This window comes from Danio rerio, chromosome 20 (genome assembly GCF_052040795.2).
Source record: "Danio rerio strain M-AB ecotype USA chromosome 20, GRCz13ab, whole genome shotgun sequence".
In the NCBI taxonomy this organism is placed as follows: Eukaryota; Metazoa; Chordata; class Actinopteri; order Cypriniformes; family Danionidae; genus Danio; species Danio rerio.
The window spans coordinates 31,662,872-31,688,726 of record NC_141040.1 but is presented as its reverse complement, the minus strand read 5'-3'; the positions used below and the strand labels follow the sequence as shown (position 1 = coordinate 31,688,726).

Here is a 25,855-nt window from a genome sequence, read left to right as displayed (position 1 = left end):
TTTACAAAATATATTCACATCCCTTTCAGATCAATATTTTAAGAAACTAATTCAATAGTAAGACATGTAGAATAAGACAGAAAGATCATGAACTCATTTTAATGAAGCTGAAACAAGAAAATACATAATTATTACAGTTTCTACAAAACTATGACTTTCGTATTTATATTATGATTATTAAAAAAATACACAGTTCCACAATTTGGAATCCTGTCCTAATTTATATACACTGTACAAAAATGCTGGGTTTCACACAATCAATTTGTGTTGGGACAACATGAAAGAAATAAGTTAACTTATTTTTATAAGTTACAAATTTAAGTGAATGGAACGTGAAACAATTAAGTTTTATGAAAAAATGTCAATAATCCTGTTTCAGCTTAATTTAAATAGTAGTGTTTTGAACATACAACAAACATAATTTAAGAGCAAATAATAAATGAAGAGACTTTATTTTTACATGAACGTTTATAAAAATTCATGAAATTAAAGGATTTTGAATATTTCAATAAAGAATTAAAAACACTGACAATGACCTCATGGAATCTTCATACTCTAATGAGAAATTATCTTCTACACACCACTCATTTTCTCCATAAAAGCAACACATTTTATTTTGTACAATTCAGGTTCATTTATCACAGTTAGGACAATTAGGACATTTTTATCACTGCATATTCAGTTTTTTGATATTGGTTGTTTATGTCTTCTTTACTTGGTTTCAGTACATTGTAGTTCAATTCAATGTAAGTCACCACATCTTCACCCTGTTCAAGCAGTCAGAATTATGTCATCTTAGTTAATGAAAAGATAAAATTAACATTCGGAATAATACTGTTTGCATTTTACTCACTTTGTGGAATTTGTTTGTAGTAGTTTCAGTTTCAGGTTTCAGTGTGTGTTGTTTTTCATTTAATGCTGTTACTAAAAAAGAAAAAAAAGGTGCACATTATTATGTTTTAAATATAAACAACACAAAAGTAGTAAGACTGTTAAATGTTGTTTAATAAAAAGCATAACTATTTGTTAAAATTCCTAAAATTATGAATAATGGTCAACACATGACTGCTATTTTTCTGGCAGTATATTTAGCATGAAAATACAGCTATTTTTTTCTCTGAGAGTAGGTTTTGCTCTCGGTTCCTACAATGTAATACAAATCTGACATCACTTCCTCAAAATGTGCAATACATTCACCACAAAAGTGAACCCGTGACTTTTACAAAAATAAGACTCTTGAGTCAGAATCTTCTTCTTATGTTTTAACTGCAATAAACATCTAAAATAAGGTTTTAAATGAGTTTTTTACTTTCTATAATTGTTCGAATGAAAGTAAGCGCAGAGCTTGAGGGCCTACTCACACTATGCTATCCATACCGTGCTCAGGCCCAGTTCCCGGACCGTTTGATAAGTGTGAGTGCGTTGAATCGGGCTCAGGCACGGTTCACTTGGCCGGCCCTGGCCCGGTTGGAAGAGGTGTGCCTGAGCGCGGTTCACTTGGGCTTTGAGGGAAGCCCGAAACTGAAAGTGAGACGTGACTTTTAAGGGACTGTTTCATATGGATTTATTAATCATTCTTACTGTTCAGTAAACGCAAACTGCCGTAGTTTATTAAATACGCAAACCCCTCACTGCACGACAGCTGCGAATCTTCAGCAAACCTCCTAATTCCTGCAGCACGAGGGCTTTATGATTGTTTATGAGCGTCAAAAGTGGCGAATCTGTTCGGCGAAATATCTGACTGCGTGTCACCGCATCCCTAAGGACTAAAGTGATATAACTAGAGAAATCTCCACTGTGCTGAGCGAGAGTGCTTACTGAACAGCGCATCATCGATGACGTAAGCGTGCCCAGGCCCGAATGTAATGTGAGTGCGGGCTGTTGTGGGAGACGGGAGGGGGGACAAGTGTGCTTTGGCCCAGTTCGAAGCAACTGTACATAGTGTGAGTACGCCCTAAGATGCGATAGATACCTGAGACCTGTGAGGTGATCAAGTCTAAGGTGACCACTTACTTTGTGCTTTCTTGTGATATCTGAGCCAGGTGATAATAAGTGAAGCCAATGAAAAAGCACCAACCACAAGCACTATTGGGATTATAATTAATGAGTCTGTAAAATAATAACAAAAAACATATTATTTGAAATATTTTAATTAATTAAATGATTAGTTTATTTATTTACATTCTCTTGCTATTTTTCATTGTAATAATACAATCTGTAGATAATGTCCTTGCAAAAAAAACCTTTTTGTTAAACACTGTAAAACCCAACAGTCAACTTTATCAAATGAAATGAGTGTAGTTAACTCAAAATAGACTGAAAGTTCATTCTACTCATTTGAAAAGAGTTTGTGTTGAAGGTAATGAGTTAATTAAATACCTCATTACTTTAACTTAAATGGAGTAAGTTCACTGTACTCATGTAGATTTTTAACTCAAATAATTTGTAGCAATTGGTTTCCTTAAACAGTTTGAGTTGCCTTAACGTATTGGGTTTTAAAGTACTCAGTTGGTTTGAGCTCTCTTCATTAGACTTGTAAAAGTCTATCAAGGTCATAAATATGCCTACATGTTCTAATAATTCAAGATGCCAACTAATCCAATATAAAGTAGTACGTCAGCTTCATTATTCTAAGGTTAAGCTTAACAAAGTCTACCCCGCCATCTCCTCTAAATGTAACAAATGTGAACCTGCGGAAGGCTCATCAGGACATCTTTTATGGTCACGCCCAAAACATTTTTAATTTGGACTGAAATTATTAGATTCTAAGGCTTATTCGCGTGACCTTGTTTTTAGTTGGTCTGAATCACCTCATGGGTTCAGACATCAAATTTAAAATGCTGTCCAATATGAAATGGTGATGGCTAAAAGAATTTTTTGTATGTCTATGGAAAAAGGCATCAAATGTTCTTTTTAAATCCAGAATTATTTAGCACTTTACATTTAGAGAAACTTAGACATAATCTTTCTGATAGCATTGCTGGCTTCGAAGCCACCTGGAAACCCTTGTTTATTTTTTGTCAAATGTCAAGCATAACAGTTTAACGGCATGACCCTGTCATTGTTTGCAAGATCACCATATTGCCTGTGCCCACTGGCCAAGAAATATAACATTGTTTACCTATGTATAAAACTGGAGAAATTGATGTAATAATGGTTTTAAAATCTTTTTTTTTTTCTATCTATCTATCTTTTTTTTTTTTTTTGCCTTTTCTGTCTTTATAATAGTAGTTGCTTTTTGTATTGCTCTATGTTGCTTTAAGGTCAAAACAAAAATATAATATTCAAGTCTACAATAATAGAAAACATGCTGTCATCTTATGTCATGGCACTGTAAATAATGTAAAGACCAACCCAGAAAATGGATAATTTCAAATGATAAAAACTCAATCTCTTTGTTGAACTTTTCAACATCAAGTGTTGTCGGAGCGGTTATCAAGGTCCCACAATGCAATTCCAATCATTCTAATTCTAATAAGTGAAAAACAGCCATGATTCACAAGTTAATGGATAAATAATGTATATTTTTTTACATTGCAATATTTTACATTTATGTAAAGCTGTAAATATTCATCCAGCAACTCATTTTGATCTACTCGTAAATAAGAACAACATGCTGATGACAGATGCATATATAAGACTAATGTTGAACACTGCACAGTTATTAGAAATAATTAGACAAATAGTTTACTTACTGTCTTCTGCGATGTCTGATAAACTAACAATATTGTCCATAGAAGTTGTATCTGGAAAAAAATGGGGGGGGAAACCTAATAATAATATCAGGGGGAAATGTTTGGGAGGACGTGGGTTGCATTTTGCTAAAACATTTACAATAATATGATCTATTAATGTTTAGAAATTCTAGAATCAACAGTTTGACATAAAAGTGGGAACAGCTTTATAGAGTGGGTATAATCAGTTACAATAGCAAAAAGTACACTATAGCAGAAATATATTTCACTTTTAAAGTAAAAATTCTATTTAATCTAAAAGCTTGAGCAAATTACCATAGCTTTGTGTAGTAGTAGCAGTAGTAGTAGTGGTAGTAGTAGTAGCAGTGGTAGCAGTAGCATCTGAAAGAGAAAGGCACACACTGATAAATAGATAATTTAGACAGAATCAAGGTTGATGAATATGAGCACATAAAATTAAGCAGTCTTTGCTTTACCTTTTTTAATAAACAAGCAAATTCTGGCATCCTCTTTGATTTGTTCTCCACCCAAACCTGAAAACTGTCGACAGGTGAAGCATCCAAGATTTTGGGGCTTGACTTGACTGAAGTGTAGAGCGCAGTCGGTCAACAGACTCACTCTGTTTTTTCTATCTAACCGCTCTGATTTGCGTATGCCAAGACTGACAAGTTCAACAGTAGGACTCTCATTAGACAGCCATGTCACTTTGCTGCAAGAATTCTGTTCCACCTTATTAAGGCAAGGCAAACTGACAGGCTTTCCGATTTCTACAGGCAACTTAGCACCTTATGAAAATCAAGACAACATGTTTACATTAGAAAAATAAACATGAAAAAAGGGACAGACTGAATATTAAATATACCAGACAAATGTGTCAAAGAAAAACTAATCTAATCAAACTTAATCTTTTAATTATTGTATTCATTATTTATTCATATTAGGTTAGAGATTGTTTTTTCTTTTTACTTACCTGCTGTAATTTCATCAAGCTCCATATCTACAACAACAATAATAATGATCATAAACATAATCATAAAAATAATAACATAAAGCATTTCTTAAGTCTGACAGCCATTTTTCTGTATTACCTGCATAAACAAAGTAGAACAGCAATCCAAGACATGAGCACAAGAACACATGCATTTTTCTTCTATTGGTAACATTGTTCTCGATTCCCAGTCTTATGTACTTTGACTATGACATCACTTCCTCTGAATGTGTAATACGTTCACCATCTGATTTTAAAAAACACTAAACCCACGCACATTCTTTCAACTCAGATGCATCAGGGATCGTCACAGTAGAATGAACCGCCAATTACTCTGCCATATGTTTTAGGTGGCAGATGCCCTTCCCAGCCCACCACTGAGAGTACATGAACTTGTGAACTTCCAGTGCTGGGAAACAAAAGACTAAACCTTTAAATAAAATACTGTATTACAAACATCCTATTGTTCAATTTTCAAATCTATCTAAATTAATTTAATTTGTTTTAACACCAATAAACTAAAAAGTGTTGTTGTTGTTGTTGTTTGTTTTCAGTTTGAATACACATTAATATTATTAGTTAAAGTTTGTGTTATTGCTGTCGTTGATGTATATACAGACAAAACAATGCAACCCAGCAAATACATAGAATACTTTTGTTATTTTCATTCTGATAAAACTATAACAACTGGATAAAATGGGTATAGAAAACCAGATCACAAATGAGCTCAAGATGCAAATAGCTTTGATTTGATTACTGGTCATGAGTTTTACTATAATACAATATGTAAACTATAGGTCCTAACTACCTGTGAGCCAAACCCTCCCCCCAAAAAGAAAAGGTTTAAATTTTTCTGACACTGCCAAAACTTGTCATCAAAAAATTTATTTTCTGGTCAAAGATGCATCTGAGTAAAGCTGAGTGTAAATACAGCTCACTTAAGAAAAACAGAATTACAATTAACTCTCTTCTCCCTAAATCAGATCTACTTTGAGATATTGAGTTTATTTAATTGTTTTTGCAATAAATAAGAAATAATTTACAAGTATGACCATTCAATAAATGTCAAATTGTTACAGGTAGAAAATAGTATAGTAATTAATTAAATACATGCTTGCTGACAGTTGTAAATTAAGCATTTATTAATGTTTATGCATCATTTCATGTTGGTTTTTTACTTTAGTTGTAGTGTAGCTGTTTGCCCAGCTGGTGGCATTCATATACTTGGTGACAAATATGTCAAAGCTTCACATACAGCCAAACATAAATACCAAACATTCCATAATATAACAAATACAATACTAAAAAAGGAGAAAAAAATGTTCTACATCTGAGAAGGGCTTTTACACAGATCTAGTAAAAAAAATATATATATTGCTTTGTGTGACCATTTCTGAAACTTCTAACCTCTTAGATCTACAAAATGAGACAGAACTAGATGAAACAAATTACTGAATACACCAAATAAAACATATTTAAAAGTAGACAATAGAAAAATATTTTTGCAAAAAAGCATGTAAAAACCAATTAGGCTAATTCAAGACCTGTGACCAAAAAAAAAGAAAGAAAGAAAGAAAGAAGAAAATTTGCCACCATTATGAAACAATATTTAATTTTCATCATTTGGTGTAGCTGTATAGGTTAAATTACATACTAATTCTGCCTGCATATATAATAATAAATGGTTATATAATACTATAATTTTCAATTTAGCAATATTTTACGTAATAAAAAATAATGGCAAAGTATACAGATTTAACTGTATTGTGCTGCGGCACGTGCGATCTTTACATTTCTTTTACATAATAGCATATGCCTTTACATTTTTAATATACCATCAAATTATTAAATATGCCTGACAAAACGACATTCTGTACATCATGCTGACGATTTTGCTTATAAGACCATTTTATTCCTTCTAATGCACGAGAAATCGATTAAATGCATTGTCTCGTTTATTTTCTAAGCTAATATTAATTCATTTGCGTTCAATTCATTCGAGGGCATATGTGGAACAGTTTCCCTTTAAATGAAACCGTGTTATATGTCAACGACCCCAGCACAGTCAGGGGGGATTCTGACAGGATGACGTTTAGCTGTGGGCTGCGACTTGTTAGTGCGCACTAGTGAGACCCGCCTCCCTTCATTTTCCATCGGTCCCTTCACCGCAAAACACAGATGTTCTCTATATGTCCTTTCACATGTCATTCTGCACATCAATCGCATCTCAGCTCTGCGTTTGCTTATTGCGTCAATACCCACTGGTCACCCAGGCGCTGTGGACGCTTACTGCTTGAATAAGCTCGACTCGCCGCTGTCATGCTGGAAACACACTGCTCCTGTGGATTTGCAAAATTGGAGGAATGATGAATGAATAAAACACAGCGTGGATACCCGACAAACGCTGTGTAAACCGTCAGCAGTTTTCTTCAATCAGCCGTCAATAACAAGCGTTCAAGACGGACGGCGTACAGGAGCACAGAGGGAGAATCCGCGCCAACATGAGGGAACGGGACTTTATGCCAAACATGGAAAGGGGCAAACCGGCGACATACACAGGAGACAAAAAAGCTAAAATGGCTGCTAAAACCAATAAAAAGTGGGTGAGACTGGCTACTGTTTTCGCATATGTCTTGTCGGTGTCGTTGGCTGCTATAATACTGGCTATTTATTACAGTTTGATATGGAAACCAACGTCTGCTTCAGTGTCTGGACGGTCCGATGTTTTGATGACGACTACAGTTATGGCTATAAACACAAGTAACATCTCAGTAAGTGACGTGTCTACTAAGGTGAATAATACATCACTGGTTAGCCCGAAATCAACACAAACAACATATGACCTGTCCACTTCTCAAATGCATTGGGGTGATAAAAAAGGTCATGAAGGCCTTATTGATATTCCCACAACAAAAATGAAGAAAACCGACCAAGCAGGGACATCTGCCTCAACACACATTCAAAGAAAATCAGGACTTTTCAGTACAGCAGAAGTTAGCCATGTGTTGAAAACTAGTGTTCTAGTAGCAGGTGAGTCAAGTGAGGCTTTGTTGGCACGTGGAGCCACATCATCTTCCAAACAAACCGTCTATGGCAGTTCTGGACATGATGCCAGTAAGAATTGGGGTTTAGTCTCTCCCACAACTGACCAGGCATCCTGGACAAGCTACAGTGCAGGACCTGACGTCTCCTCTTTGACAGAACGTGGTCTGGACTTAATGGAGGGCTCGTCTGCGTTGCAGGAGGAGTTGGTTACCAAGGACACAGAGAATCCAATTGGTGTGTGACACCAGATTGTTTGTGTGGCACGTAATTATATGACATTAGAGGCGATGACTGGGCAGAGAAGAAAAAAAAACTGCGAATGTGATAGAACCGTTCATGCAGTTTCTATTTTTTTTTCTTTTTCCAAGGCCAGAAACTGTTGACTCTGCCTGCTATGGAAAGCTCTTATACATAGAGTGCAATAGTTTGGGTTCCAGAAGTAAATATCCCATTGTTTTATTAGTAGGGGGATTTATTTTGAATGTGTAAACCTTTCATAGTTAAAAAATAGAGCTAAAAGGGTGTAAACTAATAGTGTATGTTTTAATGCAGCTTTATTTTTAACAGATTCTTTAGGCTATGTACACACTGTGGCCTAATTCCCTTGTCAGTTCAGCTTTTAGTGCTGAATTGTCTTCTGTACATACAGTTCAGATATTTACAAAACTAACAACTCCATTCTACAATCAAATTAACTCCAGAAAACTGTAGGTAAAGTATTTCACTGCACTACATTTACAAACATTCTGTGAAGTCCACCAGAACACACAGTGTTAGAAATCACATCTCAACATACCAGGAAACAAGGAACATCTTGTCTAAACTTCAACCTAAACTGTTTATCATGGAAATAAGCCACATAGATACAAAATGTCACAATCAGCACTTGCCTACTTTTTTTAATCAGCAAAAAAGCTCTTTAGTGCTCAATTCATTCGTGGATATTATAGTTTCCCTATATAATCTCAAATGACACTCTTAAACATTTAATATATTTATATTCATATCTTTGTTTTTACTTTAAATCAAAGTTCATGAAGTCATGGCTCTTTTCAAAGCTGTTTGGTTTGGTTTCCTTAACGATTACAACAATTTAAAAAAAAATGTTCCTTTAAAATAATTGGGAAAATATTTCTGGAACCAAGGCCAGAAAAAAAATTAGATAAGCAGTTTAGCACTCTATTTGATTACAGGTAATCTCAGCCACGCTCTAAATATACATTTTATTTATATCCAGTTGCTTTTAGGCAAATTTGCTAGTTAGTTCGATTTTCCACTTAAAATAGATCCAAAAGAAGCTAAAACCCTCCATGTCATGATTTGCTGCAGACACTAAACAGTGGTCGGGTGCAGATCATATGGGGAGCAGAGTGACAGAGATTACTTCCTAGCTCCACTTTCACTATTAATTTAACAAACAGAGATTATTTTGACATAAATTGCCTAACATAGGAAATATGAAGTCTTGGAAAACTGCTCGGCCAATCAACATTTTAAGACAAATGACTGCTGTATAACCCAATTGGAAAAGGTGAAAGCAATTTGGTAAGCAGGAAAACGAGCCATTGTTATTGCCAATGTTGGATAGCCTTCCTTCAGTAGCGTTGATTTCATTGTGTAGTAATTGTGAGCAAGTTAAACACTGTTTTAAAGCAAGTTTGCTTATAGAGATCAAGATGCTCAGGAATGGAATACAAAGGAGGAAAAATACACTGTGCAAAATACTCATGTGGACATTTTAATTGTTTAAGTGTCTTTTATAAGTCAGTGTGGGTTGAGCAAGATGTATAATAAGCAAAATATGATGTTCAAATAAACAAGTATTTTTCATTCAGTGCCCTGAGTTATTAAACCAGCATCATATTTTGATTGAAACCTTTTTAACAGTTAGTTACATGAGGCAAATGGGTTAGGATAATAAAAATATCAAATTATTCAACTATAGTCTACGCATTCATTAATTAATTCAGCCATTTTCTTGTCGGCTTAGTCCCTTTATTAATCCGGGGATCGCCACAGCGGAATGAACCGCCAACTTATCCAGCACATTTTAACGCAGCGGATGCACTTCCAGCCGCAACCCATCTCTGGGATTAGTCAACTTCATTAAGTGGAATGAAAAAAGAGATGAAGAAAGAGATGTTAAGTGGAATGAAGAAAGAGATGTTGCTCATAAATTAACTAACTTGATCTGTACCAATCTTGCATTGTTTTAATACTTTTCATGCATATGCCACAAGGTTAGTCCCAATATAGGCCTACATGTATTGCATAACAATTAATTACCAGAGAAAATGGTGCAAATACATATGTGGACTGAGCTGCTTTTGGATTATCACAATTTTAAAGCACTATGCTTACTCAATGATTTATCAAAAATGTTGGACTTGACTTATTTGAATGGCATCTTCTATCACAGTTCATTTCCATGGAGAATGTTTTTTTTTTTTTAATGTGTATAATTGGTTTTCAAACTATTGCATTCCTTGATCATTTACTGTACATTATTCAGGCATAATAATAATAATAATAATAATAATAATAATAAAAGTTAAGAATAATAATAAGTTATGAATATTTTACCAATATCAATCCCATTTGTCAAGCAATTATCTGTCTTGTGTTCTTTCAACTTATCACTAGCTGTTTATTCGAAAAGAAAAGAATACATATTTAATATTTATGTATCGTTCACTTATTAAATAGTTGAACACTGCATTCACACACACACTCATACACTACAAACAATTTAGCCTACCCAATTCACCTGTATCGCATGTCTTTGGACTGTGGGGGAAACCGGAGCACCTGGAGAAAACACACGCGAATGCAGGGAGAACATGCAAACTCCACACAGAAACGCCAACTGACCCAGCCGAGGCTTGAACCAGTGACCTTCTTGCTGTGAGGCGACAGCACTACCTACTGCGTCACCTAGTTCAAAAATCTAATTTTAAAATATAACATTTTGAAATATTTGTATTTATCAGCTATAGTATATCGGCCATCAGCCTTCAAATCCTAAGTGTTATTGGTTATCTATATCGGCCAAAAACTCATATCGGTGCATCCCTACCTCAATTTATTGCTTCATTAATTCCTGATTAGTCCATTCTTTCATTCACCATCGGTTCATGCTAAACTAACTATTAATGCAGATATTTGTACATTAAGCATGTACAACATTGTAAATTGTTACCATAATATAATTTGTTCTGAGCTATGCTTTGTAAAGTATTTTGAGACAGCAACAGGACAAAAAATCTGTACAAATGCGTAATGCTAAAAACTGACCAGAAGCTATGAATCATCAGTCTCTAAGGGAATTTGTGAAATGTAAGCCAAACCGTGCAGAAGGGTCTTAGATACAGGGTCATGGAGTATATATACGTCAAACAATGCAAATGAGATTATAGTAAGATGTCATATTGTAAATGGAGAGTTGATGGGTTGTGGGAAATGAATGAAAGGAGCATTAGGGAGATGACACATTTAATCAGTGGAGTGCTTAATTAACACAGCCTATACATTATCCTCTTCCAGCTCAATTTTCGACCTAAAACTAAAAAAATCTGTAAAACAATTATTTGCAACATTATAAGTTTGTGAGGCAAGACAGAACAATAAGGTTGGATATTATATTGTACTGTATCTCTCAGCACGAATACATCTCGCTCCAGTCATCGGGTGCTCCATAGGGATTTTTTTTTATCACATTAAGCCTCTGCATTCCATTCAACCGAACAAATAGCACATTCCCATTAGCCTCAGATGAGCAAACATGTTTATGCCACAGCAATCTCAATGTAAAGCATTTCCTTACTATTTTTAGCTATAATGTTTTATTAAAAACAGAAGGAGTAGGACATTCCTTGTGTACATTTTGAAACATAATACTCTGTTTTCTTTACCCCAAGTTGTTAATTGGTTTTGGCAATAAAAAATGTTGTTGACTTTTATCTTTAATAGAACATAAAATAATAATAATAACAATAATAATAGTAATAATAATAATAAGATGAAAAAAATAGTAATAATAATAATAATAATAATAATAATAATGCTGCAAGGGCATCTGCAGTTTGAAACATATGCTGAATAAGTTGGCGGTTCATCCCACAGTGGTTACCCCTGATGAATAAAGGGACTAAGCCGAAGGAAAATAAATGAATGTATGAATGAATTAATAAAAATAAATAAATAAATGATGTCCTAAATGCAATCCGGTTACTCTTTGAAAGTTAAAAAAAAAAAACGAAATAATAAAATTGTGCCAAGAATGTAACATTATTTGGTTACAGTTTTGGTGTTTATGGAGTAAGTGGAGGAAATCAGCTGTTCATAAAAAGGTAAATAGCAAATGATATGTATAACTCGAACAACTAAACAGGGATAATTCATTTCCCAGAGATAGTTAATGGTTTTGCAATGACTAAAACAGTAATATCAACAGAAACAAAGCATATACGAACAATAACTTCTTACAGTATAAGCAGGCCACAATCAGTCCACAGATTTGCTATGCTATAACAGCCTTAAATACTCTTTTGAATTTAGGGTCAGTAAGTCCATCCTCTTTAAGGATTAAAATCTTATGCAATGATACTTCCTTTAAATCACTTTTTAAATCAATTATGGTATGAGTTTGTGTCAAAAAAACTGACTGTTTTCACCTAGATTGGCCTTTCTTTCCCTCTGTGAATGAAGTGCCTCAGTAAAATCTGTCTGCGGCTTCTAGAGCCTGATGTTTAATGGGGTCATGAGAGGACAAACCACTTACACTTGGATATATAACAGTAGGGGAACAAATGCCCTCAGAAGAAATATTTGTAAATCACTCCTAGGGCTAGAATGACTGATATTCCACCTTCTCACCATAATTCACAAAAACTAACATTTAGTAGGTATTATTTCAACTAACATAGCTATTAATTATAACTTAAATAAAAAAAATGCAGAAAAGGAAGCAAAAAATTTATTTTGGGTCCTCTTTAAAGTATTAATTTATCCAAAAATTAAAGGTTTGCTAATAATTACACAATCGTTTCAATTCCATTGTGCTATGTGCTTTGTTCATCTTCAAAACACAAATTAAGATATTTTAGATCAAACAAAATAGACAGGAAAGATCCCGACTTGTACCAAAAAAGATCCCTAAAACAGCCCACAGTGGTTCAATCAGAATATTTTAATATGTGGTCTGAAGATGAATGAAGGTCTCGGGTTTGGAACGATATGAGAGTGAGAAATTAATAACAGATTTCTTTTTTGTTTTAGAGTGAACCCTTTAACACTCAAAGATTGTGAGAATCAGTGTCCCAAACTGACATACACTCACACTCGCAGAGTATAACCTGCATTTGGTCACCAGCAGTGATTGTTGATTAATTTTCAGTCAAAGTTATTTACAAAAGGAAGGAAATTGGATCTGGTGACGCACATATTTAATCTCATCAAATACCATCAAGAGCCATTCTTGATTAATTTCATCATGCAGGGCAAAATGGATGACATATTTGACATTTTGTTCTTTGAAGATTAAACTGATGCACTGGATGACTGGACGATCTACATACTGCTATATGTACATGCAACTATAGGTCAAAAAATAAATACTTTGACTCAGTCCTCTGATGTCAGAGAAGCATCACGAAGACGTCACTTAACGCACTGCCAAAAAAACAACATGTGTTGTGTGTACAGCATCATTTTTGTAGTGCATGTTTATTAATCTGCCACCATGTGTAACATTTATAGTCACATTTCAGCCAGCATGCGAATGTAGGGGAATCTGCGTTGTGTCATAAACAGATGGCAATTATCAGTTGCCATTTTGAAATATTTCTAAAACCGTCTATATCCTTTTAAGGCACAGGGCTCTAAAAGCTAATCTCACGTCTCACATAGCACAGAAACAGCGAGCGCACATTCGCACCCACAAACTGGGTTGAAGGGCAAACAACAATTTTAAAGATGACTTATGCTCAGATGCAAGCTAGTATAATCTGATTTTCTGAAATGTTACTTTATAATTTTCATTTTACAATATTTTATTAAAATAATTGATCTCAACTAAAATTCACTGCATTCATGGATGAGTCCAGTCATAGCTTATGGGATTCTTTGCACATTATTTGCAACAGCATCTGGTGTGAAAGGACAGATGGCCGGAGTAACAGATTAGTAGAAAATATATTCTAGCATCTCAAGCAAATAATAATAATAATAATAATAATAATAATAATAATAATAATAATAATAATAATAATAATAATAACAATAACACAAAAAGAAGAAGAAATACATAAATAATTAAAAATAAAAAAATATATATATTCTATGCGGACTGGATATAACATGGGTATCCTTGTCTCAAATATAGCTACAAACAATACATTTGAGTGTGGGTAGATTAGCATAATGAATTCACAGGAAAATTAAAGATAGTCCGTCAGAACTGAATGACGTTTGAACCATAAACATCATTCAATCTTAAAGAAAAGTTCACCAAAGCTGAAAATTTGCTGTAAGTTCACTCACCTTCAGGCCAAAAAAATGTAGACAACGTTTTTTGTTTTCCAATCTTTCTTTTACTTTCTAGACAGGGTCATCTGCTGAAAGAAACAGTGTTGAAAATAACATTCAATTTATTTCATTAGACTTCATCACCAAAATGATCACTATTAATTTAGTTTTTTTTTTTTTTTTTACTTTTAAAGTACTTATGACCAATTTCCACTGAGAAGTACAGTGCAGTACACATTTATTTCTGTGTCCACTGTCAAAGGTAGCAAAATAGCAAACAGACCTTACCACTTTTCTTAAGAGTATCAACACAACAGTACAGTACCAAAAAGGTGGAGCTATACTCACTAAAGAATGCAATGGGTTTGCAGAAAATTGTCATTACGCATGCAACAAGACAAGGGAACGACAACACTGGAAGCACCATTTTTACACAGCTAAGGCCTGACACTGTAATAACACAAATGGTGCAAAATACTAAACCATGCTCAAATAAAGCTTGCCTCTTCTTATGACACACAGCCACATGCCAAGAAGCAAGAACAAAACCTGTTGCATGTCCTCTATTACAGTTATTTACAATTATTTACAATTGACCTTATGCTTCTAAACCAGTGGAAAGCCAAAGAGATGCCATTTAAAATCTTTGCACACACTTGCCATACCTTTACCCAGCAGACACAGGAGGTCAACAAGAGGTCAGACTGAAGTTGTTCCCCAATGTCGAGGGACATTGCATTTTGTTGTAAAATGAACGTAAAAATCAACCAAATATCAATGTCTAATGATGTTAAAGCTTGATCTTGTGTGGACGTTACCACTATGACTTCTATCAGACATTACATTTTGGTTGTCATACCTGACAAATAAATGTCAGTATTTGACGTCAATTGGATGTGGGTTTAAGATGTTGACTTGACATTGGATTTTGGTCTCTTTCCAACACAACCTAAAATCAACCAAATATCAACGTCATTTGACGTCGTTATTGGACGTCAATATAATGTTGCTCTTAGATGCTGGCTGGACATTGAATTTGGTCACCTGAGGTCACGACCTAAAGCTAACCTAATAATAATGTCTTATGACGTTTTGTGCCTGCTGGGTACATTTAAAATAATGAACTAGAGCAGGGATGTCCAAACTCGGTCCTGGAGGGCGTGTGTCCTGCAAAGTTTAGTTCCGACCCCAATCAGACACAATTGGGCGGGCTAATCAAGCTAATCAAGCATCCTTGCTGGCTTGACACAAGTTAGAGCTAAAATCTGCAGGACCCTGGCCCTCTAGGACCAAGTTTGGACACCCTTTAACTAGAGTTAGCAAAAGATATTATTGCATTATTGGCCCGTTTCCACTGAGTGGTATAGTAGAGTATGGGTCGGTACGCTTTTACTATATGGGTCGGAGGCCGTTTCCACTGTTAAGAGGTACCAAAACGTTAACCGTACCATACCACTTTTATGTGACCATGCAAGGGTATCATTGGCAGTGGCAATACAAGCCTGATCAGGGTGACCCATACTGATCTGTACTGCACTGAACCATACTGCTCAACGGAAAGGAGGCACAGACTTACATTTTACGAAAGATCAATTTTAAATAAAACAAAATGAATTAAAAAAAACTTCTGTAACATTTTACTTAATTAAAACAATCTTGCATGGCTGAGAGTAAGTAAATTAACAGCAAATACCATTGCATTTAAAGGGATAGTATACTCTAAAATTTTTATTTACTCATTATTTTACTCACCCTCAAGTGGTTCTAAACATTTAAGGGTTTCTTTCATCTGTTAAACACAAAAAAAAAATAGTTGAAGAAGGAAGTCGAACATGTATTCAATAGCCGCATTTCCACTATCGGGCCAGTGCGAGCCAGGGCTTTAATCGGGCCGGGCCGGGCCAATAGCCCGGGAGGTTGAGAAATGAGGCCGAAATCATGTCGCGTTTCCACTGACGGGCTAATAGCTCACAGCGCGTCACGCAAACACCGCCCACAGAACGTCCCCGAATCAAACCTCACACAACCCGCCCACTTCAGCGGGAATGAGGCAGATAAAGCACACCATATAATCATCACGAAACGAAACCATTAAAATGAAGACAACCGAAACAAACAAATGACACGTTACTGTACAGCAGTACATGAAATGTCTATACGCACAGACCTGTGTATTTCCATTCATTACATTTGTTTACTCGCCGACCAACTGGCATTGTTCATCGACTGCTCTCGCCGAACGCAGGGACCCATCACAGAGAGCGCACACATCCATAATATAAATCCACAGAAATTCTCCTTTATAACTCGATATTGCATGTATTTTATAACATCCTCGTTTTGATAGAAGTCGTGTTAAGTGTTTCAGCATAAGAGCGAGTAGCCTTATAAAATATAGCCATATTTTTGCGCTCGGCAGCTATTCACTAAAGCTCTTCATTTAAAGTTTCATTTATAAATTTAACCACGTCATATAAAAACATAAACAGTTGTTTGAGTAGGCCTATATAGAACCCATTTTGTGTTTGGACTTTCCCCCATATGCGTTTAAAGCAGCGAGCGCTGCGCAGGACTGGGTGACAGAAAAAAAGGTATAGGAGATTCTGCTTTCACTCACCCAAATAATGCTCTGTTTGCGCGATTTGATTAATATAATCGTATCCAAATACTTTATAAATAATATTTCAAACCTTCTCCGGTGTTAATTGTTTTTATAAAATATCGAAAATCTTTTTTTTTCAGACAGGTCTTTGTAAAATGAAAGTTATAGGCTAGGCCTATATGTGTGGCTTTAAAACGGTTCGATTTATGTGTTGTATATAGGCTACCTACATATAGCTAGCTTTTGTTTATTTTATATTGGTTTATTTATTTAATGTGATTTTATATTTATCCGATATTTGTAATTCTTTAAATTATATTTCATTAAAGCTTAGGCTATTTTATCAGGATATGAAACTATATTGTTTAAAGTCTACGAAAGTGGGCACGTATTTTGTTAAGTTTTATGTCCTTCTGTTTTATTTTTATTGTGTATTATCTCCAAAATAAAAAAAAAAAGCCGCTCGCGGCATAACGGAGCTGTGAAGGAGCGCTTTAGCCCGGTCTCACACACACACATACAGGCATCTAAACGCGCACAAACACACCTTTTAAACTTGACAAAAACTCTCGAAAACCTTTACTGTCTGCTGTGTTTTTAATATGGTGTAAAGATTATTAAGCGTTATTGAAACATAAAGGAGGACGCAGCAAAGAACGTCACTATAAATTAAAACTACTTTATTATTTTATGCAGCAGCCTTGCATTTAAAAGGGAAACATAAGGGTGATCATACGCAAAAAGACCCCAGACTATAAGGCTAGATGTTTTCTTTCCCTTATTTCTTTATTTGTTTGGCGCATGTATATGGAAATATATATATATTCGCAAATGGTGAATCAAATGCTCAAACTATAAATCAAATCCTTAAATCGACATTGCAAATGGTGAATCAAATGCTCAAACGACTCCGCAAATGGTGAATCAAATGCTCAAACAGACATCGCAAATGGTGAATCAAATGCTCAAACAGACATCGCAAATGGTGAATCAAATGCTCAAACAGACATCGCAAATGGTGAATCAAATGCTCAAACTATAAATCAAATCCTTAAATCGACATTGCAAATGGTGAATCAAATGCTCAAACGACTCCGCAAATGGTGAATCAAATGCTCAAACAGACATCGCAAATGGTGAATCAAATGCTCAAACAGACATCGCAAATGGTGAATCAAATGCTCAAACAGACATCGCAAATGGTGAATCAAATGCTCAAACTATAAATCAAATCCTTAAATCGACATTGCAAATGGTGAATCAAATGCTCAAACGACTCCGCAAATGGTGAATCAAATGCTCAAACAGACATCGCAAATGGTGAATCAAATGCTCAAACAGACATCGCAAATGATAAATCAAATGCAAATGAGGTGTCAATCAACCAGCATAGGCGGAGCTTTAAGGCGGAAGAGTTTGTTGTTGACAACAACCGGTAGCGCTACGACTTTTTCAAGGCGTTCAGATTTGCGTGCACTATTCCATGTCGTATCCGTATAAACTCGTGAAAGAGAAAGCGAGAAATCTCCTAATGCTTCTGTCCACATTCTGAAGTGTTCATCAGATGGGTACATCTATCACAGGAGGCCACGAAAAACCATACGGAAAGATGATGATGCTACGTCACATTGTGGAAAACTGGATGGATTTAGACTTGTTACATGCAAGTAATTAAATCCAGAAAGACGGTTCCTTGAGTTAAGTTACAGTAAAATAGCAATAGTTGAGCTACTGTGCAGTGAACTGTAGAATTACTGAAAGTGTAAAGATGCTTTACAGTATATTTATTTTATCTTGCTGTAAATTATCATGTAGGAACTTCTGTAAGCACATGACGTTTCAAACGTTAATTTACATAAAGACGATTATTCAATGTCTGACAGAAAAATATAGGAGGTATTGCAGATTAGCAAATTATAACATTAAACAGACGTCTGAGTGATTTGTTTGTGTTGATGTAGAATGCACTTTTGTCAATACAGCTTAGGTTAGATACATGTAATATTAATACAGTAATGTTTTCTTCTGTTCAGTTGGTGATACATTTATGAAAGTATAATTTTGAGCACACAAATCACAGAGGTAATATGACTTGTCTGGTTGTTATAGAGAAGGAAGCACACATGTTTGTGTGTTAGCTGATGCAGAGTGACTGAACAAATGCTACCATCATATTTGTTTAATATTGTTGTTTCAAACTGCTATTACAACAATTTCTTTAATGTTGATTTATATGCCATTTCTGGGCTGGAGCAGGACTTGCAAGGCAAGGAAACAGAGAAAACCTGAATTCAAAACATGAAGTAAGATCATGTTATTACTTCCAATTCAGAACTCAAATGAAACTCAAAAAGTGTGCTGTTAAATGACTTCTTTATTAAGAGCTTTGCATAATCTGAAATGTCCTCAGACTGGTGTGTGCAGTGATGATGATGAAGAACAGCAGTGTGCTGATGAAGTAAATGTTGAAGATGCTGTAGTGCCATGGACAAGACCCTGCATCCCTCCACCTGCCTGCGTGTCCTCATCTGAGCCAGATGCTGGTGTGGTCTCTTCATCTTCAGTATAAATCGGTTTCTCAGGCATGGACAGCCTCACCTCACAACTCTGTTCCAGTCTGACTGCAGCACCGAGGGATGTGATGGCAAAAACAAGTGAAGTCCAGAAGTCCAGCATGCAGCAGAACATGGGGTTTTGTCTGAAATACATGATTGTTTGAATAAGTTTGAATAAAGCTTAGTTTCGTATCTTGTTGACTTGTATTTATTTATCATGGTTACTATTATTAATTCTTTTAATCATACATTCATATTTTCTTTAATTGTTGATGAATACATTAATAATTTTAATAATGTATAACTACATTATTTCATTTTTTGACTGGAAATTAAGATGTACTCACCTTGGCTACATTTGTCTAGTGACTATTCATGCATAGCTGTGTGTGTGTGTGTGTGTGTGTGTGTGTGTGTGTGTTTGTGAACAGCATTTATTATTTTTGTAAGTGTTGGGGTGGGCTTTGCAGTCTAGAGTAAATACTCACATTTTTCGAGTGTAAAATTTCTCCAAAGGAAGATCTTCAAGCAGCTGTCCGACATCTTTGTGCAGATGTACCAATGTGCCAACATTAGAAAGGCTATCAGGTAGGGTTATCAAGTTACTGATGCTATTAGGTGTTATTGCTTCTGTCCCTGCTATTTTATTTGTATTATTATGGGATTGTTATCAATAACAATTATTATTAATCATTATTATGCAGAAATAAAAATTTCATACAGGCTTAGGGAAACATTGCTGTATCTTAACAATTAACATAAACAGCAAAAACAGAACAAATGTAATAGATTTTCTTTTGATATAAGAATATATGATTATATAATCAAACAAGACTGGAAAACTAACTTTAAGCATGTTCTACATGTGAATAAAAAAGTTACACAATAAAGGTAACAACAAATTAGGTTACATTTGACAAGGATATCTTATGTAATAAAATATTATTTTAAATTAAGGTTTAATAAACCTACCATTTATTTAAAGTTGCGCTTAACGTCAGTTATGTAACTTTTTTTTATCATCTTGGTTATCGTATGGTTTTTCGTGGCCTCCTATGATAGATGTACCCATCTGATGAACACTTCAGAATGTGGACAGAAGCATTAGGAGATTTCTCGCTTTCTCTTTCACGAGTTTATACGGATACGACATGGAATAGTGCACGCAAATCTGAACGCCTTGAAAAAGTCGTAGCGCTACCGGTTGTTGTCAACAACAAACTCTTCCGCCTTAAAGCTCCGCCTATGCTGGTTGATTGACACCTCATTTGCATTTGATTTATCATTTGCGATGTCTGTTTGAGCATTTGATTCACCATTTGCGATGTCTGTTTGAGCATTTGATTCACCATTTGCGATGTCTGTTTGAGCATTTGATTCACCATTTGCAGAGTTGTTTGAGCATTTGATTCACCATTTGCAATGTCGATTTAAGGATTTGATTTATAGTTTGAGCATTTGATTCACCATTTGCGATGTCAGTTTGAGGATTTGATTTATCATTTGAGGAGTCGGTTTGAGGATTTGATTCACCATTTGCAAAGTCCGTTTGAGCATTTGATTTATCATTTGCAGAGTCAGTTTGAGGATTTGATTTATCATTTGCAATGTCGGTTGGAGCATTTGATTTATAGTTTGAGCATTTGATTTATCATTTGATCTTTTAAGCATTTGAATTTTCATTTTAATTTTGTTAGGAAAAAACTTCCATACATGTACTCATGTGCGATCAGAAAACTGCCCGCCTCTCCTTTCACTCCGCCCCGAAGCCCCAGCTGGCCCTCCTTGGCCCAAGGTATTCGGCGGGCCGAAAAAGGCCGGCCGCTGGCCCCAAGAAAGCCCCGCTTTGGCCCGATCAGGCCCCGGAAGTGACAGTGGAAACCCCACTGGCCTTGGCTCGCCCTGGCTCGCTCGCTTTAGGCGCGATAGTGGAAACGCGGCTACTGACTTCCATAGAAGAAAAAACAAATATCAATAATTACAGGTTTACAATATTTTTTTAGAATATCTTCCTTTGAGTTCAATAGAAGAAAGCAAAGGGCGAGTAAACGGTGTCAAAATTAAATTTTTGGATGAGCTACCCTTTTAAGTCACACATGACTAAATCATCTGCATTCTAGAAGCATCCTGTGGTTTAAATGAGCCTATCCAGACAATCCATCAACTCATGAAAGATTGCCAAGAAAGATCACAGCCAAAGCCAGTGCTAAATAACACATAGTGAAGCGACTACAAAAGGACCAGGTGGCTGGAAAGTGCTGTGAAGTGCACCTTCAAGAGGACCCTGCCTGTAAACATATGACTAGAGTGGGTGGAAGATGTGTTATGGAAAGACTCTCCATTACTGGAGTCAGCATGACCAGCTCCCGTGAGGACCAGACACCCACAGTCATGACAAACAGACCTGCCTTAAAAGGAGATCATGTAAACCAGACTAGAGACGGGCATTGTGGGCCTGTGATCCAAGGCAGAACTCGGCTGTTTTGGAACATATAATTAGGGATAATGGAGAAGAAATTCAATTACCTGGGTGTAACGGAAAGAAAGACTGCAGCAGAGATGTCACAGATTAGGGCATGTTTTGAGTTTACATGCTGTCATTTTTTGGTTAAGGATGTAAAAGTACCTCAGCTTTAATTTATCTAATATTACATTTGCTTTGACACAGCTGTTTGTGAAGTTCATTAATAATTATTGTTTCCTATGAAAAAGAACTGCCAAATCAAAGTTGTCACCACTTCCATTTTTGATTATTGAACTGAACTGGTTATTCTGTAATCAATATGCATAATGACAACCTTAAGTCTCCACTGTTATTGTCTATTTTGACATGTTCATGTCAAGAAAAAGCATTTAAGTCTCTTATATCCTACCTACACTCTGCCGTTAATGAGATAATTTGCAAAAAAAAAAAAAGTAAGTATAAATCTCACACTCAACAAAACTCTGGTATTTTAAGGAGAGCCTAATCTGAAGGCGCCAGATTGATTTAACAGAAAAGTAAGATCAACATAAGCTCAATAGAAAACTGTGCGATTAGCTTTCATTCTCAGCGCTGAAAGATCTAAATATAATGCTGTGAACACATTTTTAATCACACTTCTCACATTAGACTTTAATCATGACAATTTTGCTTCTTATGTCTTGACTTTGAGATTGTATTTTTGTTCATTTTGGTGTTCATAATGTAACAAACAACCAAAAAAAAAAAAAAACACAAATGATGAACTTTCAGCTAATGTTATGCTTTCCATGAAGGCTTTGTTGATCAGGTAATCCAGGTAATAGCATTTTTTTCAGATATTGTAAATGGATAGACCAATCACAACAGACTGGGAAATTGCAGATTGGCAAATCAAAGCAAAGCAGGATCTTGGAAATAGGGTTTAGAACAGGGGTGCCCAAACATTTTCTTATGAAGGGCCAAAAACCAAATATCATTGATAGCTGTTGGCCAAGGGTAAACTTACCAATATAAAGTTGCTATGGGTGATTTCCTTTATTAATTTCCTTATATTTCAAAATAAATAGAAAACTAAACTATTTAATTGTATTATCTAATTCAGTGTAACTTTTAAAATGATAACTTATTGCAAGTGAAAACATAAACAATCATATTTATAACAAATTTATAACAACAAACAGAGGAGTTCTGTTTGGCTGGTTTTAGCTGTTTGACCAACCTGGTTTTAGATGGATTTTGGCCATTTCCAGGCTGGTTTCTTAGCTGGTCAGGCTGAAAAATGACCAGCTAAATCCAGCTAAAACCAGCTTGACTAGCCTGGTTTAAACTGTACATAGCTGGTATTGGCTGGGCTCCCTGCCTGACTAGGCTGGTCAATCTGGTTTTAACTGGTCATTTCCCAGCCTGACCAGCTAAGACCAGGCTGGAAATGGCTGGGAACCAGCCTGGAAATGGCCAAAGCACCTCTAAAACCAGCCTGGTCGACCAGCTAAAAACCAGCCTAGGCTGGTTTAAGCTGTTTTTTTTCAGTAGGGGTACTATGGGTAAATTGAACGGATGCATTACTGTAGTATATAAAAAAAAAAACTTTGAGAAAAAAAGTTTAGATTTAGAAACCCCTAAAGCTTTAAATACCTCTGACATTTAAAGGAACGCATTGTTTATATAAGCTATAGGCACATTTAACTTGCTCAGCAATTTCACTTCAGCCTGCTTCACCACCGTCCTTTACAGTGGATTCAAGCTAATCTTTAAAGTACGCTATGCATTAGCCTTACTAACTATTCAGACTACCTTAGCAAATTATTTAGTTATATTTAAAAACCTAGGTATTTGGCAACATTTAATATCTTTGATAAAGAGACTCAAATAATAAAAGGCACAAATTTGTCCTCTTAATTAAAGATAAAAAGAGGACTGCAAGAGCTAGAGAGTTAGACGTGATGTACACGTAATTGAATTTGCCAATTGCTACATAGTTTAGACTCAGAGGTAAATTTTCAGTTGTTTTTATTGGTTTGTATGCCTATTATTACAGATTCGTTAAAAAAACTTTAAGTAAACGGTATACAAGAATGGAAAACATGCTGTTAATTTTCAGCCAAGACATTATTTACCTCATGATAAATCGTTTTGCGAAACTGTTACCTGGCGCGGGAGGGGGATGGTAAGGTAACTTCTAGTAAGGTTATAAACGCTCTTATATAAAGAGAAGATATAAACCATATTAACTATTACTTATTCAGCACTAGAGTGCATTTTGTCGGCCAGGCAGACACATTCAACTTCTCAACAGCTCTCGTGTAATAGTATTGAGAACATAACCTGTATTGAGGTCATACAAGTTGCAAACGCATAGATAAGCATAAAACAGTGCCACCACGTGGATAATTAAATAATAGCAGAAAGAAACATGTAAACAAGACCTTACAGCCAGTGAGCTTTAGGCTTTTAATGAACAAATACGCAGAAAAACAAGTTGTAATCAACAGAATAGCAATTCTGAAAATATTTTATATGAATTTGCCACCTGCCATAAATTACAAGGTAAACCTATAATATAAATTGTAGTTGTTTTATGTCTACATTAAATATGTAAGGTACAATTCTTTCAAATGTTAAAAACAAAAGTTTGGACTCATTATAGAATACTTGTCAGCTCCAATCAAGGGTCTTTTCATTAAATAGCTTCAGACATCTTAGGTATTTACCCAATGAGAACGAAAAGTTCCTTTCCACGCTAAGCTAATTTGGTTGGACAAATACAGAGTTTGTATGCGTCACAGTAAGCACCACATGAGGTTTTCAGGCATCTAAAGATGGTTTCCAAAACCACAAGCTCATTGGCTGCAAAGGCATTCAAGCTGTTAGAGGAACATGTAGGCATTAAAAGGCTTTTAACCAGACATAAACTCATTTGAGAGCCTGAGATAGGGCCTGTTTGGGCATTTTTCACAGATAATTATAGCAGGCTATGTATGGGAGGGATGATTTTTTGAGTTGAGCATTTTGAAAAAAAAAAACATTATATGGACATACAATTCAAAAAGAGATACACCAAAAAAAGCCTGAAAATCTCATGTATACAATATATACATATAGGTTAGTAAAACACTGTAAACAAACTCTAATCAAGGGACATATAACCAAAAAAATGCTAATTTTATTTACTCACCCTCAGATAATCCATGATGTAGGTGATATTTTTTTCTTCAGTAGAAATTGAAGCAGTATTTGTTTAAGCTGATTCAAGTCAGTGCCTACAAGCAATTTAAGAGTCCAATAAATGCACACACACACAATAAAAAATTAATAACTGTTGCTCCCGATACTACATTGAGGTATTATAAAGAGAAAAAGGATCAGTCTATGCAAAAAAATTAACATTATTTACAACATTATTACCTTTAATCTACAGCTTTGTCATGCAATCCTGAGCGCATCTGGAACTGGAGCTTCCTGTCATTCTGTACATTAGCAATAATACATTTCATCACTTAAAAAACACATTGCATGCTAACAAAAGAAACTCATGAAAGCATTGCATTGTCAAACAAAATTAAGAAAAATTATTCATAATGTAAAAATTTATGTTGTTGATTCCATTTAGTTAGATGAACTGTTTTACAAACTAAAGTTGCTACCGACTGTATATATTGACAAGTTGTTGCCCTCCGATGTAAATATTATAAACAGGTTAAAAATAAAGCAGTAGTGTCATTTCATAAATCTTAACATTGCAAAGATCTTCATAATATCAAAACATTATTTAGTTTGACAACAGAAAGATCTATTTAAGTCATTGTGTGTGATATGGTCGGTTAAAAAGGGGGATAATGCTTCCCGGATGGGTTTGGAGTGATGATTTGCATGGCAAATGTTATGCTGCTCACAGGCAGAAGACTATAATAATTCAGCAGTGGGCATGTAGTCTGACTACAGCAGATACTTCATGTGATGAATTAAACATTGTAAGATCAA

At 35.2% G+C, this 25,855-nt stretch overlaps 2 protein-coding genes and 1 long non-coding RNA gene across 5 annotated transcripts; 2 read left to right on the top strand and 1 right to left on the bottom strand.

Moving 5' to 3' along the window:
• Positions 1–83: 83 nt before the first annotated feature.
• LOC108180259 (uncharacterized) lies at positions 84–24,231 on the bottom strand. 3 transcript variants are annotated; one of them, XM_087298289.1, is made up of 9 exons: positions 23,992–24,231; positions 14,269–14,342; positions 4,666–4,692; positions 4,172–4,480; positions 4,011–4,076; positions 3,696–3,746; positions 2,014–2,109; positions 854–924; positions 84–767 (listed from the first exon to the last, which is right to left on the bottom strand). In XM_087298289.1, the coding sequence occupies exons 3-9, from the start codon at positions 4,688–4,690 to the stop codon at positions 654–656; spliced, it is 732 nt and encodes a 243-aa protein (XP_087154415.1). In that variant the 5' UTR covers positions 4,691–4,692; positions 14,269–14,342; positions 23,992–24,231; the 3' UTR covers positions 84–653. The 3 variants fall into 3 exon arrangements, with proteins under 3 accessions (XP_087154415.1, XP_087154416.1, XP_087154414.1); XM_087298290.1 differs by having other exon boundaries at positions 24,023–24,206; XM_087298288.1 differs by lacking the exons at positions 14,269–14,342; positions 23,992–24,231 and adding an exon at positions 4,784–5,457.
• On the top strand, positions 6,937–8,028 carry zgc:153157. Its single transcript, NM_001045390.2, is given in 1 exon segment — positions 6,937–8,028. A coding segment is annotated over 1 exon segment (786 nt). The 5' UTR covers positions 6,937–7,184; the 3' UTR covers positions 7,971–8,028.
• Positions 18,267–19,602, top strand: LOC147839359 (uncharacterized). Its single transcript, XR_015518479.1, has 2 exons — positions 18,267–19,158; positions 19,266–19,602. It is a non-coding gene; the product is annotated as an uncharacterized LOC147839359 (long non-coding RNA).
• Positions 24,232–25,855: the final 1,624 nt, after the last annotated feature.

Bases quoted from the DNA above. Each gene is read 5' to 3' on its own strand.
- LOC108180259 (XM_087298288.1), bottom strand. From the start codon at position 4,838: ATGCATGTGTTCTTGTGCTCATGTCTTGGATTGCTGTTCTACTTTGTT. The intron at 925-2,013 runs GTAAGTGGTCAC...TTTCTTTTTTAG, and splicing joins ATATCACAAGAAAGCACAAA to TAACAGCATTAAATGAAAAA. The intron at 768-853 runs GTGAGTAAAATG...CTGCTTGAACAG, and splicing joins CTACAAACAAATTCCACAAA to GGTGAAGATGTGGTGACTTA.